The 14,479-nt window shown below is 46.9% G+C and overlaps 1 protein-coding gene across 3 annotated transcripts in view; it reads left to right on the plus strand.

Annotated features, from left to right (window-relative positions):
- Window positions 1-5,507: 5,507 nt before the first annotated feature.
- The window catches only part of Grsf1 (G-rich RNA sequence binding factor 1), a 41,429-nt gene continuing 32,457 nt past the window's right edge, over window positions 5,508-14,479 (plus strand). For 2 of the 3 annotated variants that reach the window (XM_048364715.1, XM_048364714.1), the window contains exons 1-5: window positions 5,508-5,948; window positions 7,620-7,776; window positions 10,138-10,293; window positions 10,914-11,057; window positions 12,608-12,743. In XM_048364715.1, coding sequence (XP_048220672.1) covers window positions 5,610-5,948; window positions 7,620-7,776; window positions 10,138-10,293; window positions 10,914-11,057; window positions 12,608-12,743 — 932 coding nt within the window. In that variant the 5' untranslated portion in view covers window positions 5,508-5,609. Of the gene's footprint in view, window positions 5,949-6,099; window positions 6,214-7,619; window positions 7,777-10,137; window positions 10,294-10,913; window positions 11,058-12,607; window positions 12,744-14,479 lie in introns of those variants that run through there. The other variant, XM_048364716.1, reaches the window with a different exon arrangement.

The following is a 14,479-nucleotide window of genomic DNA, read 5'->3' on the forward strand; positions in this document are numbered from 1 at the left end:
CCGCTTCCCTCTGCTGTAACAACGCAATCTCCCTCATCTGCTTCTGCTTGCCTTTTAGTGCTCTTTCTTTTGCTGAAGGCTCTTCACGCTCCGGATCCCAGTGCCAGGGTGGAATCTATCTGATAAGTCATTAACACCCTTCTGTGATTTAGTTTGCTGTACTGTTTCTTCAGAAATGCTAATGGTGGCATCTGGGATTTTATGATCCCTTGGGGTAGGGGTGGTTGAAGGAGGAGAAGCTTTGCTTCCTGTCCCCCCCCCAACAACCTTAGGGAATAGCATCCTTATATCAGTTCATTAATTCTGTCCTATACACACATCATCTGTCACAGTACTGAGATGAATTTTAGGAAGAAAGTGCAAATAAAGTCAAAGGGAAATGTAGAAAGTATTTGGAATCATCCCTCATTCCCTCTTTCTCGCCCTCCCTCGTAAGATTTTATTAAATGCCTGATACTTTGTTCTCCTTTTTTTCCAATTCCACATGACCATTTACTTGTTCATAATCTTCCTTGGCTTTAATAGATTTAAGGAAGCGTTCTCCTCAAGGATTTTCCTTGGGGGAAAAATTGTATGTAAAAAGAAAACATCAAGCTTAAAGTTAAGCTTTAACTAAATTATGTTTTTAGAGGGGAAATTGTTCTTCAGAATATCATAGTAGATTCACCTTTTCCTTTCATGCCTTTTTTTCTTCTAGGGTCTCATGTTTATGTGCTATAAAGTCTCATTTGTATATTGTTTCCTTTTCCTTTTGCTCTCAATTTAGAATCAGGTACTTCAGGATATGCTTTCATAGCAGATACAAAACTTGTCAAAATCTCAAGTACAGAGGAATCATCAGTTTGTATGTGCACACGAACACTTGACTTTCACTGGAAATCATCTAACAACCAGGTGGTAAAACAGAATGAAAGTGTGTGTGTGTGTGTGTGTGTGTGTGTGTGTGTGTGTGTGTGACCACAGGTGTGATCAATACAAGCAAAACAAGTCCAAAGCAAGTTGGGTAAATACAACTACATAACTTAACAGCTTCAGAAAAGTTTTACATTGAACACTACAGAACAGTATTAGCAATATTTTGTTGTTGAAAGCTAGCATAGCAACAGATTATCTTCATCATTTCATATTTATAATCTTGCCTGCTTTAACTTTTTATGCTGTTTATGTATTACCTCTTTAAAAAAAAAAAAGATGGTTCTTCAGTATGATGTCTGCTCGCCAGGATTTCTGGTTGCACACTGCTAGCTTTTCACTTGCCAGGAAAAATGTAGTTGATATAACTACTAAGTAGCTGGACTGCAAAAGACGCTGCCACCTTCCCTTTGTAAGTACGGCTGTTCTCCAGCATTCCACTTTGTAACTATCCCCAGACTGCACTTCACATAGTAGCACTGTGTTTTTAAAAAAATCATTTTTATTTTTTAATTTAAAACGTTATTGTAAAGGCAATGAACAGGGAAGTTACAGTCACAAAAGTAAGGTATGAGTACATTTCTTTATAAACCCTGTTACCCCTCCTTACTCCCCTTCCCCCATCCAGGTTGAATAGTTCATTTGCAACATCCTGTCTAGTGAGTATCGTTGTTGCATTAGTTCACCATTTGTCCTGCTGTATCTGTGATTCCTTTTCCCTTCCATGGATCAGATAAACTTATATATATATAAGACAAAGGGCACAGAAAACTAAAACAGAAAAAAAAATAGAAATGACTGCATATAGGAAGAACCTCTTGTCGCCAATTCTTGGGGTTCATTTTGATATGCTTTCTTAGCTATGGTCCTATGCACTTAGCAATTGGGCTATTGTGATCTCCTGCTAAGAATATCATAGACATATTCTACTTACTACAACTGAGGGAAACCATGCAATCTATATTTCTTTGGGCCTGACTCCCTGCACTTAATATAATTTTTTTCCAGGTCTTCTGTTTCCTTATGAATTGGGAGATGCCATTCTTTCTGATGGAGGCACAGAATTCCATTGTGTCTATGTACCACATCTTCTTGATCCATTCATCTACTGAGGGGCATCTGGGCTGGTTCCATATCTTAGCTATGGCAAAAAATGCATAGTACTGCCTTAATAGTCATAGATAAATCAGTTTTGTTATTGCCTCATCTATCTGGAATAAACCAATTCCTTATTATAATCAGGATCACACTGAATTCTGAGGATTCACTCAGAAATACAATTTACATATTTAATAGTTTAGTGTTAAATACTTGCTAGGGAAGAATGTGTGTGTGTGTGTGTGTGTGTGTGTGTGTGTGTGTGTGTGTGTGTGTGTGTTTACTGATACTGAGGCTTGAACTCAGGGCATCATGCTATTGTTTGGCTTTTTAGCTCAAGGCTGGTGCTCTACACTTGAGCCACATCCCTACATCTGGCTTTTTGATGGTTAATTGGAGATATAAGTCTTAGGGACTTTTCTGCTTGGGCTGGTGACCTCAGTTCTCCAATTTCTTGAATATGCCCAACCTAATAAACTTCCTTTAATCTCCAGTGATGAATAGCTTGATCATCAGATCGTAGTCTCCTGAGTAGCTAGGATTATAGGCATGAACTACCAGCACCCAGAAGAAATGGGCTTTGAATATGAAATATTATTTAGCCAGATATGGTGGCATTTGCGTGTAGTCACAGACACTCTGGAAGTTGAGGCAGAAGTGTTGTTTGAGCCCCAGAGTATGTGGCTAGCCTGTGTAACTTTCTCAAGAAGAAAAATATAAACAAAGATGACATCCCAATTTACATCGATCCTTTCATTTCTATTTCTGTTTCTCTTCTTTCTTTCCTTTCTCTCTCTCTTTCTTTCTCAGAAGTCTACTTTGAACAGTTGTACAAAGAGGTTTCAGTTTAACATGTTACTTTATGTGTATAATACATATCAGAGTAATCCCTTTCATAATTCTCTTTTCCACTTCAGGAAATTCCTACTTCTTGATGGATTATTTCATTTAGATAACAAACCAGCTAATCATCTTTCCCAGAGCTCTATTTTAATTTCAACAAGTTTAAGTTGCAGTGGTTGGTTAGGTGTCAATCTCAAGCACATGTGATGTTATAGACACAAACAGTTGTTTAGTATGGGCTTGATGACAATGAATATAAGCCACTGACAAAGCTAATCTAAGGAACATACTACTGAATGTAGTCAAAACAAATCTTTGAGTTTGTGGACCTGGTAGATCTTTTTCATTTCAAAAAGGAAAATGAGGTAACAAGAGTGGTTATAAAATGCATTTCTTTGTCTTTCCTTGAGAATAACTGCTGACCTCAATTCTCCAATCTCTTGAATACACTCAACCTAATAAACTTCCTTTAATCTCCAATGAAGAATAGCTCCTTAATCACAGGTTACACAAGTGGGCACTATTTCTTTATGGTGCGTGACTTTAATTCCTTCTCCTTTTGGTACCCAAAGCTTGTTGACATACACAGTTCATGATTTTTAGTTCCTTTCAAGTGCAAAGAGGGTTGTAATGTGGGATCCTTTGAGATCAACTCAGCTTCTTTGCATATCAGAAGAAAACATGTTCACCTTTAAGAAGTGGAGGGCACAGATAATAAAATGGATTTCTTCATGTATTTATTACTCCCTGCTAGCTTTACTCCCTGCTAGCTTTTCTCCTAGCTCATAATAAAGTGCCTTTTAGAGCTATGAGGACTTCTTTTGAACACTTTCCTAGGGATGTTTGGTTTTCTCCTTGTTCTCCCCTAAATCAGGACTGTGCTAACAATGTAAATTAGCTCTACTTCTGAACCCAGCAAAGAAGTGCACTGACAGCCTGTCATTGCCATGTGGTATAGAGTACTGTAATAAGTGCTAAGGAAGCATACCAGGAAAACAGGATGACTTCTGGCTTAGAGAAAAGGGGGCAAAACGATCTCTGCTTAAAGCTAATGCTTGCATTGGAAATTTGATGCCTTCTTTTACTTTTCTTGGGACCCACGCACCAACTCAATATATTTACCTTCTCCAGGCTACTTAAATCCTTCCCAACATCTCTTCAGCACACTCTAATTTCATCACACTTAGCCAAAATAAAATAAAACCCACTTGTATACTTCCTTTACTGCCTTACTCCTATCTTCACCTACAAAATCAACTTTTCTTTTGCACTTCCACCTTCCTTTCTTCACCTCTGCTTTGTGTGGTCTTGCTGGTGGCTCAAGTTGGGATCTTAGCTGTTCGAAACCTTGTGATCTGAGGGTCAAGGGTTGAAGCCAGTCCAGGCAGAGAAGTCTGTGAGACTCTTCAGTTAATCAGGAGAAAGCCCCAAGTGGAGCTATAGCTCAAGTAGAAGAGTCACGAGCCTTAAGCAAAAAAGCAAAGAGACAATGCCTGTGCCCTAAGTTCAAGTTCCAGTACTGGTACCAAAAAAAAAAAAAAGAGAGAGAGTGGATAAGGTTGTGAAAACCTTTCATATCACTAAACCTAAGACTTAAAAAAAAATTATGTTCTCTGGGCTGGGAAGCCCTGGGTTCGATTCCCCAGCACCACATATATAGAAAAGGCCAGAGGTGGCGCTGTGGCTCAAGTGGCAGAGTGCTAGCCTTGAGCAGAAAGAAGCCAGGGACAGTGCTCAGGCCTTGAGTCCAAGGCCCAGGACTGGCCAAAAAAAAAAAAAAAAAAAAAAGTGTCGTTTTGTTCCTCTCCTCTCTCCCTTACTGTGCAGGGAGTGGAAACCCAGGCCTTGCGCACCCTAGGCCAGCCATCTACCCCTGCGCAGCACGCCGGCCCTCACAGGACGGTGTGTGTGTGCGATTTTATGTAAGGAGATATTCTTTCCCACACTTGAGTTATTCGTATAAAAGTTAAGTCTTCACGATGAGTGTTCTCCGAGGTTGGCATTTTTAAACTTTTAAGTATTGGTCTGACAGCCTGCGGCCCCGGAGGAAAATGCACCCACTCGCGGTCCGGATGCACCTGGCGCCGGGGACGGGGTGCGGGTGTGTGTGTGCGTGTGTGTGTGCGCGTGTGTCTTTGCAACAGGCATTATCTGCAGCGAGCAGGCATCTCGCCTTAACCCACAGCGAGCCGACCCCCGGCGAGGTGGGGGAGGGTGGAGCGCCGCACTGCCCACCGCACGCGGGGCCTCAGCCTCGCCCGGCCCGGGGAGCGCGGCGGTCTCGGCTCCGTGCCGAGCGCCAAGGTACGCGGCCCGCCCGTCGCCCCGGCCCCGGTTTCCTCCGGGCAAACTGGAGCGGACGGGGTCGCGCCTCCTCCCGCCCTCGCGTAGCCCCGCCCTCCCAGGGGCGGGGCTGCGGAGCCCCTCCCACCTTCTGGCAGCCCCGCCCTCTCAGGGGGCGGAGACAGGGCGGGGCTGCGCGCGCCCCTCCTACCCTCGGACCGCCCCGCCCTCCCAGGGGGCGGAGACAGGGCGGGGCGGGCCCCCGCCCACCCTCGGATAGCCCAACCCCCTCAGGGGCGGAGCCAGGGCGGGGCTGCGCGCGCGCTCCCCCTCCCCCGCCCGCCGCCCGCCGCCCCCTCGGCGCCCGTGGCGCATGTGCCGAACGCCGTCGGCCGGCCCGGGATTGCGCTTCCCCTGCGCTCGCGCGGCCGCGGCAGTCGCCGCCTCCAGAGCCCGGGTCGTCGGCGGAGTCCATGGCCGGGACGCGCTGGGTCCTCGGGGCGCTGCTCCGGGGCTGCGGCTGTAACTGCAGCAGCTGCCGGCGCACCGGCGCCGCCTGTCTGCCCTTCTACTCGGCGGCCGGCTCCTTCCCCTCGGGCGTGTCGGGCCGGCGCCGCCTGCTGCTGCTGCTCGGGGCCGCCGCGGCCGCCGCCGCTTCCCAGACGCGGGGCCTTCACTCCGGGCCTGCGCCCGCCGGGAGGCTGGCGGGCCTTCCGCCTGCGCCCGCCTCCTACGCGGCCCTGCGCGCCCCGCTGCTGCCGCAGGCGCTGGCCGCCACCGCCGCCGCGGGCCCGGCGCGGGCTTACGGTCAGGTACGTGGACCGCGCTGGGGACTCTGGGGCGCGCGTCCCTGCGCGTGCGCCGTGCGCGTCGGGGAAAACCCTGCGCGTGCGCCGTGCGCGCCCGGGCCTCGGCCTCTCGCGCCGCGCCGCGCCCCCGCCGCCCCGCGTCCTGCCATTGGGCGCGGGGACGGGGGGCCCGCGGGCTCCATCCAGGCCTGGGCTCGCCTCCTGGCGTGGGTCGCCCCTCTCCCCGTCGGGTCGGGCAGTGTAAGTGTGGCTCCCCGCCGGGCCCATGGTAGGTGTTGCGGGGCTGCCGACGCCCGCCGGCCCCGGCCATCCGTGCGGCGCGCCCCGCACCGGGCCGCCGGGCCGCCGGGCGGGGAGGGCGGGGGGGGGGGAGCCGCGGGGCGGCCCCGGGGGCCTGCGTGAAGGTCACCTCGGCGCGCGGCCGGGAGGGGGGTCGGGGGGGGGTGCCCTGGCTGGCGAGCGCGCGCTCACGTTTCGGGGGCGGTGCCGTGCGCGCGTGTCCGCGTGCGTGCGCGCGCGCGCGTGGTTCTCCCTGGACGCGTGGAGACCGCCAGGCCGGAGAGCCCGCCCGCCGCGGGGCTCCTGGATCCGAACCCCGGCCGGCGCCCGCCGCGAGCCCGGGGTGCCGGCGGGGTTCCGCGAGGAGGAGGGGGAGGGGGAGGAAAGTTGCCCTAAAACAAGCACCTAGTTCCCCGCTTCCCCGTGCTCCCCGCGCTCGCGGGCCCCCCCCCCCCCCCGGGCCCCCGAGTGCACGGTGAAGGCCCCAGCCCCGTGGTTCCCGGCTCGGCCCTCCCGGCTTCCCGACCGTTTCGGCTTAGTCATAAGCGGAGGACTCCCGGTCCACCCCAGGCTCCCGGAGCCCCTCACCCAACGAAGCCTCATCTGGCTGTCCCCCGGGATGGGGCTTTCCGAGCCCCCCCCCCCCCGCCCAGCCTTGCATCTGATCGACCCCCCTCCTTAGGGCCCCCTACCCACTTCCTGTGCCCACCCAGGGAAGGACACGCCTCGACCCCCTCCTTTCTGGTACCGGGTTCCCTTTGCCAGTCATCTTTGGCTCCCGTTTGTATTCTGCAGTTCAGAAAAGTAGGATTCATTGCCTCGCTTCTTAAAGCTGGAGTGACTTTATTTCCTTCCCGCTCTCCTCCCCTCCCCCCCCCGTGTCATGCTTGGAGTCTTTCTTGTTGGTGGGGCTCTGTTTTAGATTCCTGTAGTATTTAGTGTCTTCGTGATAGCCCTTAGAACGGGTTACCTTGTGTGCTCTGAAGAGGCGGAGCTCTTTAGACGGCAGTGCAATGGTGGTAGGGTGCACCTACTTAATTCGTTATATTGAGAGCACCCTTCTTGTAGTGCCTGAACGAAAACACGTATTTCCAGGATGGTGGGGCTATGGAGCCAGGGCCCTGTCATAAAACAAAAAAAAAGCGACTGTTAGGTAAAATTCAGAGTTGATGAATTCGAAAATAAGCTCAGAGTAAAATTTATGTCTTCCAAACTACTACATTACGCTGACTTGCTCTCAGTATGTTCAATTGAAGCCAACATGCGACATGTTAAATATGAAGGGTTTTTTCCCACTTCTGAAATAATACAAATATCTAGAGCATTTTTCTATAGAAATAAACATTTCCTAAGTCGATGGTCAAAACTCTTTTTACATTGCTTTTCTCTTGAAAGGAGTCCAAAACTTCCTACCTGGAAGACCTTCCACCACTGCCTGAGTACGAATTGAGCTCCTCTAAGATACCGGAGGAAGTGGATGATGTTTATCTCATTCGAGCGCAAGGATTGCCTTGGTCGTGCACTGTGGAAGATGTACTTAACTTTTTCTCAGGTAAATATTATGTGTGTCTCAAATATGTGATTTCATATGAGTGAAAGGTAGTTCTGTGAATCTAAAAGTCCAGCTCTGCAGGAGGTACCATTTTTGATGGTTAGAATTGTCTCATTTTGGCTAGTTTTATATTTATACCATGTGACATGACAGCTACTCTTGGTGGTGTACAGACTTAACGACGTTGTGAATATCACAAAAATAATGTTAAAAATACAGGGCATGAAATGAGTTTGCTCTGAAGCTTTAATGCATGCATCACAAAAACTCAAACTTACTACTAGTGGAAATAAGGTATTAAGGTTTATGTAATATGCACATTTAGAATAGAGGATTACGTAGACAAATATAATATTGTGGTTTTTAGCTTTTGTATCTGTGATTTTCTTTCTTGTGTTTTGTGCTGGTTGTGAGCCTTAAGCTCAGGGCCTGGGTGCTGTCCTTGAACCTTTCTTGTTCAAGGCTAATGCTCACAACTCAGCTTCCAACTTTCTGGTGATTCATTGGAGATAAGGCTGTCACGGACTTTCCTACCTAGGCTAGTATCGAACTTCAGTCCTCAGGTCTCACCATCCTGAGTAGCTAGGATTACACACATGAGCTGCACCAGAAGCCTGGCTTCTGACTATGATATTTAAATTTTCCTCGTAAGAGGCTTCTAGAGGATAGACTCGAGTTGGCTACCTTAAATATATATATATGATATTGTGTGAATCAAGCATTGTGTAAAGCCATGTGCAATTTATATCTTTGACTTGCAATATAAGAAATACACAGTATAGACATGTCATGTAACGAAAGAGGGAAAAGTTAAATTATTGTAGCGTAGTTTTTTGTTTTTTGGTAGTCTGGTAATTGACCTCGGATTCTCCACCTTGTTAGGCAGGTGCTCTACCACTTGTGCCACGCCTCCTTCCCTATTTTGTGTTGGTTGTTTTTGAGGTAGGGTCTCAGTGGAGGCCTAAGTGTCCTGGGCTTCATTCAGTCTTCCCATTTGTGCTTCCACCAAAGACGGGATAACAGGCGCACACCACTGTCCAGCTGTGGATTGTGATAGAGACTCTTGCACTTTCATGGTGCCCAGGCTTGCATTTAACCTTCATCCTCTAATCTCTTTGGTCCTCTGAGTAGCTAGTGCAGGCTTGAGCCACCTCACCCAGCAGCAGTTACTTGTATGGGATATAGGAGGTATTTTATGAATATGATTTCAAAGATACACTTAGGAATATACTCAGCCATACTTCATTTCTTTAAAGGATTTTTTTTGTTTTGCCAGTCCTGGGGCTTGAACTCAGGGCCTGAGCACTGTCCCTGGCTTCTTTTTGCTCAAGGCTAGCACTCTGCCACTTGAGCCACAGCACCACTTCTGGCCATTTTCTGTATATGTGGTGCTGGGGAATTGAACCCAGGGCCTCACGTATACGAGGCAAGCGCTCTTGCCACTAGGCCATATCCCCAGCCCTGCTTATGGTTTTTTTGTTTTGTTTTATTTTTTGCCAGTTTTGGGGTTTGAACTCAGGGCCTGCTGTCCCTGAGCTTTTTGTGCTCAAGGCTAGACCTCTACCAGTTGAGCCACAGCGCCACTTCCGGCTTTTTCTGTGTATGCAGTACTGAGTAATCAAACCCAGGGCTTCATGCATAATAGGCAGGCACTCTGCCACTGAGCCACATTCCCAACTCGCTTGTGTTTTATACTAGGAACATTATAAATACTATCACCTCAGCATTTGGATGACTTCAGTCACTGGGCATTTCTGTAAAAAGAATGATAGACAGTTTCTTTTTATTAGCATGAAGCAATTGTACGGAGATTTTGTTGTGATACATATATTCTTACAATGTATTTTGAATCATACTCATTCTTAATCTCCTGTCCTTGTCCCCCCACTTTATAACGTTATTAGTAGGTTTCCTATGGTGTTCTCATACATATATGTACACATATAACGTACTTTGATTTTCTTTATAATTTTTATATCTCCCACTGTTTTCCACTACTGTTCAACAAACAGTCCTCTTTCTTTTTTTTTTTTTGGCCAGTCCTGGGCCTTGGACTCAGGGCCTGAGCACTGTCCCTGGCTTCTTCCCGCTCAAGGCTAGCACTCTGCCACTTGAGCCACAGCGCCGCTTCTGGCCGTTTTCTGTATATGTGGTGCTGGGGAATCGAACCTAGGGCCTCGTGTATCCGAGGCAGGCACTCTTGCCACTAGGCTATATCCCCAGCTCCCAAACAGTCCTCTTTCATTCATGGAGGATAAACATTTTGGTTCCTGCATTGTTGGAAAATTGTAGTCTAGTGAATTGCATAATTGAGCTGTGAGTTTGATTTCTGTTTCTAATTCACTTTACTCATATCTTTAGACTGCAGAATCCGAAATAGTGAGAATGGAATACATTTCCTCTTAAATAGAGATGGGAAACGAAGGGGAGATGCCTTAATTGAGATGGAGTCAGAGCAGGATGTGCAGAAAGCCTTAGAAAAGCACCGGATGTACATGGGCCAGCGGTATGTGGAAGGTATGTGAAATTAGAGTCTGGCTTTTTGAGATGTCACATTAGATGTTATCTCAAGACAACTTGTATTTGATCTTTAACAGTAGTAAGGTCATTGTAATACCATTTACTTATGACTTGTGAAAAATGCAACACAGATAACTGTTTCATTTATTATTATTACTATTATTGTTTTTAATGCTGGTCCTGGGGCTTGAACTCAGGGCCTTGAGACCTTAATTGGCTTACTCAAGGTTGGCACTTTAGCACTTGAGCCACAGCTCCTCTTTGGTTGGTTTTTTGGTTTTGCTGGTTAGTTGGAAATAGAGGTCTTACTGACTTTTCTGCCTGGGTTGGCTTTGAACTGCTGTCAGATCTTCGGCTCCTGCATACTGTGAACCACAAGTGCCTCGCCTGCTTCTTACCTCTACATGAGAATGATGAGGTTATTATAAAGTTGTGAGGATTAGATGGGTTGTATCTGATACTCATAATTACGTTGCTTGCTGTTTTCATGGAAGAAGAGCATGTAGATTAGAACGTTTAAATCTTGGATACTGCAACCCTTGGTGTATTATGCGTGAATCTTGACAATTCTTGGTTTGTAATGTGAGTTTTACACCTGTTTTGCTTTTCCTTTGTAGTCTATGAGATAAATAATGAAGATGTAGATGCCTTGATGAAGAACCTGCAGGTCAAATCATCGCCTGCGGTAAATGACGGTGTGGTTCGTTTGAGAGGACTTCCTTACAGTTGCAATGAGAAAGACATTGTAGACTTCTTTGCAGGTGCTTTGCAGTTATTTCATATTTGGGGTCTAATATCTTGCTCTCCCTTCCATTATCTCTTCCTTTTATACCTCAGAAGTGCTTTGGTCTTTCAAGTAAACCTTTGGGATGTCGTTTCACAATAACTCATAAGGGTTTAACTGTTGAAAAATAACACCTTTTTAGGATAGTGGCCGTATTCTTCTGGGACAGTGTATGATTTAAAAATACTAAGCTGGTGACAGTGGCGTGCACCTCTCGTAGTCCTAGCAGCTTGGGCGGCTGAAATCTGGAGATCATGGTTCAAAGCCACCCTGGGCAGGAAAGTCTGAGACTTATCCCGAATTAACCACCAAAAAGCTGGAGGTGGAGCTATGGCTCAAGGGATAGAGCGTTATTAGCCTTGAGCGAAACAGAAAAGCTGCTCAGTGACAGCGCCCAGTCTCTGAGTTCAAGTCTCCCCTCTTCCCTCACAGTATTACTCAATTGCTAGCTATAAAATATACATGTTTTTTCTTTTGTGCTTGAACTCAGGGCTTCCAGCTATTGCTCTGCTCTCCTCCTCCTCCCCCTCCTCCCTCCTCCCTCCTCCTTCCTCCTTTCTTCCTTCTTCGTTTCCTTCTTGTTTTTTGGTCTGTTGTAGGGCTGTCCCTGAGCTGAAGTCTTCAGGTAGTGCTTTACCACTTTGAGCCAGAGCATCACTTCGGGTTTTATATTGGTTTAATTGACGATAAGAGTCTCATGGACTTTCCTGCACGGGTTGGCTTTGAACCACCACAATCTTTGGATCTCAGCCTCCTGAGTGAGTAGCTAGGATGACAGGCGTGGGCCCCCGGCTCCTGGCTGCTCTGCTTTCTTGCTCGTGGCCCGGATTCTTGAGCTACACCTCCACCCTTGCTCGTTGTTGGTTTGGAGATAGAGTATCACACATGATTCTGCGTGGGCTGGCTTTCAGCTGAGAGTCTCCAGCTCTCGTCCTCCCGAGTAGCTAGGACTTTACACACTGGCCATGGCCAAGCCAAATATGCAGTATTGGTAGGAGTGTTAGTCTAAATGCCTTTTGTTCCCTAAAACAATATTATACTGGGTAATAAAACAAACAATATCCTAAACAAAACCTTGAGAGAGAGAGTTGTGTGGATTCTAAACATCCTGGAAATACAACTAGGAAGTATTGTTAATTTTTGGCTGCATAAAAACTGTCTCCTTGGGACTGGGAATGTGGCCTTGTGGTAGAGTGCTCACCTCGTATACATGAAGCCCTGGGTTCGATTCCTCAGCACCACATATACAGAAAACGGCCAGAAGCGGCACTGTGGCTCAGGTGGCAGAGTGCTAGCCTTGAGCGGGAAGAAGCCAGGGACAGTGCTCAGGCCCTGAGTCCAAGGCCCAGGACTGGCAACAAAAAAACAAAAACTGTCTCCTCTTTTAAACATGGGTCTAATTTTGGAATTGGCCAAGCAGCATACAAATATTGATAGTATGTGAATGAGTGTGCTAATTAATTCTAAGGATTAAAAATAAATCTCCCAGGAGCAGCACAAATTTTGTAATCATGTTTTTCATCCTAGGACTGAATATAGTAGACATTACTTTCGTGATGGACTATAGAGGGAGAAGAAAAACAGGGGAAGCCTATGTGCAGTTTGAAGAACCAGAAATGGCCACCCGAGCTCTTTTGAAACACAGGGAGGAAATGGGCAACCGGTGAGTGCGGCGCACGCCGGCGACGGCAGGGCCTTCGCCCTTGCGGTGAGACTGGGGAGTTCTCCAGACACAGCAGAGCCCAGAGAGGAGCTCCCGAGCCTCCAGATGCCCAGCACTCGCATCCATAAACTAACATTTTATATATGTGTATTTTTTTTTCTGTATGTGCCTTTTTGCGGGGGGGCTGTACCTTGATCTTTGAATGCCGTTCCCCGATTCTGTATGAGTTGTTGCTGTTGTTAGCACTTTTTTTTTTTTTTGGCAGTCCTGGGGCTTGGTCTCAGGGCCTGAGCACTGTCCCTGGCTTCTTCTTGCTCAAGGCTAGCACTCTGCCACTTGAGCCACAGCACCGCTTCTGGCCATTTTCTGCATATGTGGTGCTGGGGAATTGAACCCAGGGTCTCATGTATACGAGGCAAGCACTCTTGCCACTAGGCTATATCCCCAGCCCCTGTTGTTAGCACTTTGAAGTCAGGGTTGTAGAGCTCTCACTTGGCCCCACACCAGCACTCAGAACTAGAGTTCTTCCTGTTCTACCACCTGAGCCACACCTCTAACTCCGGCTTTTTGCTGGTTCATTGGAGAGAAGATCTCTTGGGTTTGTCTGGCTGGACTGGCTTCCAACATTCCTCCTTACATCTCAGCCTCTTGAGTAGCGAGGATTATCAGTTAGCCACTGATGCCTGGCCCAGTGTGTGTCTAAAAGAATACATTATCTTACATAGTCAAAACATTATCTAATAGAGTTAGCAATATTTTATTAACTAGTAAATCTGTCACCATTTTCTTATGTATACCTCAAATGACTTTTTAACAGTTGGTTTGTTTGAACTAGAATCTAGACAAGCCACATTTTACAATTTGTATGTCTCTAATTCTGTTAAACCAGAGCATTGTCCTATTTTAAATGGCTGGTCTTGTCACTTTCAAAAAAACCATTCCTACACCAGTATACTTGAGCAGCGTCTGATTACGGAGTTGTAGCCCCATCTGGCCTCTAATTTGTAGTCTTTCTGCCCTTGCCTCCCTAGTGCCAGGATTATTGGCAAGTACCACCTCTTCCCTGTACTTGGAAATCTTTTTAAAGAAGTAGCGCTCATTAACCTTTCTTCCCCCTCGTCTCCTTGGGGCTTGGGAGATTGAACTTAGAACCTCTTGCATGGTAGGCAAAATACTCTACATGGAGTTTTCATCTTTTTTTTTTGTGTTTTTTTTTTTGTTTTTTTTGTGGCCAGTCCTGGGCCTTGAACTCAGGGCCTGAGCACTGTCCCTGGCTTCCTTTTGCTCAAGGCTAGCACTCTGCCACTTGAGCCACAGTGCCACTTCTGGCCATTTTCTATATATGTGGTGCTGGGGAATCGAACCCAGGGCTTCATGTATACGAGGCAAGCACTTTACCACTAGGCCATATTCCCAGCCCCGAGTTTTCATCTTTGTAAGGTTTGTAAATGTGGATGATTTGGGGGAAAGTAGTGATGAGAAAAAGAAGCTTGGATTTGATAAAATGGTCCTGCTGCCACTATAATATCAGTGACAGGTTAGAATTAAAATTTAGCTCTTTTTTTTGAGACAGGGTTTCACTGTGTAGAATCACACTCACAGTATATACAAATCTTGGAAAGAATGTTCATCAGCCATATTAGTCTGTATTTATTTTGCTTTAACAAATGCTTGGTCCAGGCTATTTGTGAAGAAATAGATTTATATTTGAAAGTCCAGACAGTGTGGCACAGAGT

This window comes from Perognathus longimembris, chromosome 16 (genome assembly GCF_023159225.1).
Source record: "Perognathus longimembris pacificus isolate PPM17 chromosome 16, ASM2315922v1, whole genome shotgun sequence".
NCBI classification, from domain to species: Eukaryota; Metazoa; Chordata; class Mammalia; order Rodentia; family Heteromyidae; genus Perognathus; species Perognathus longimembris.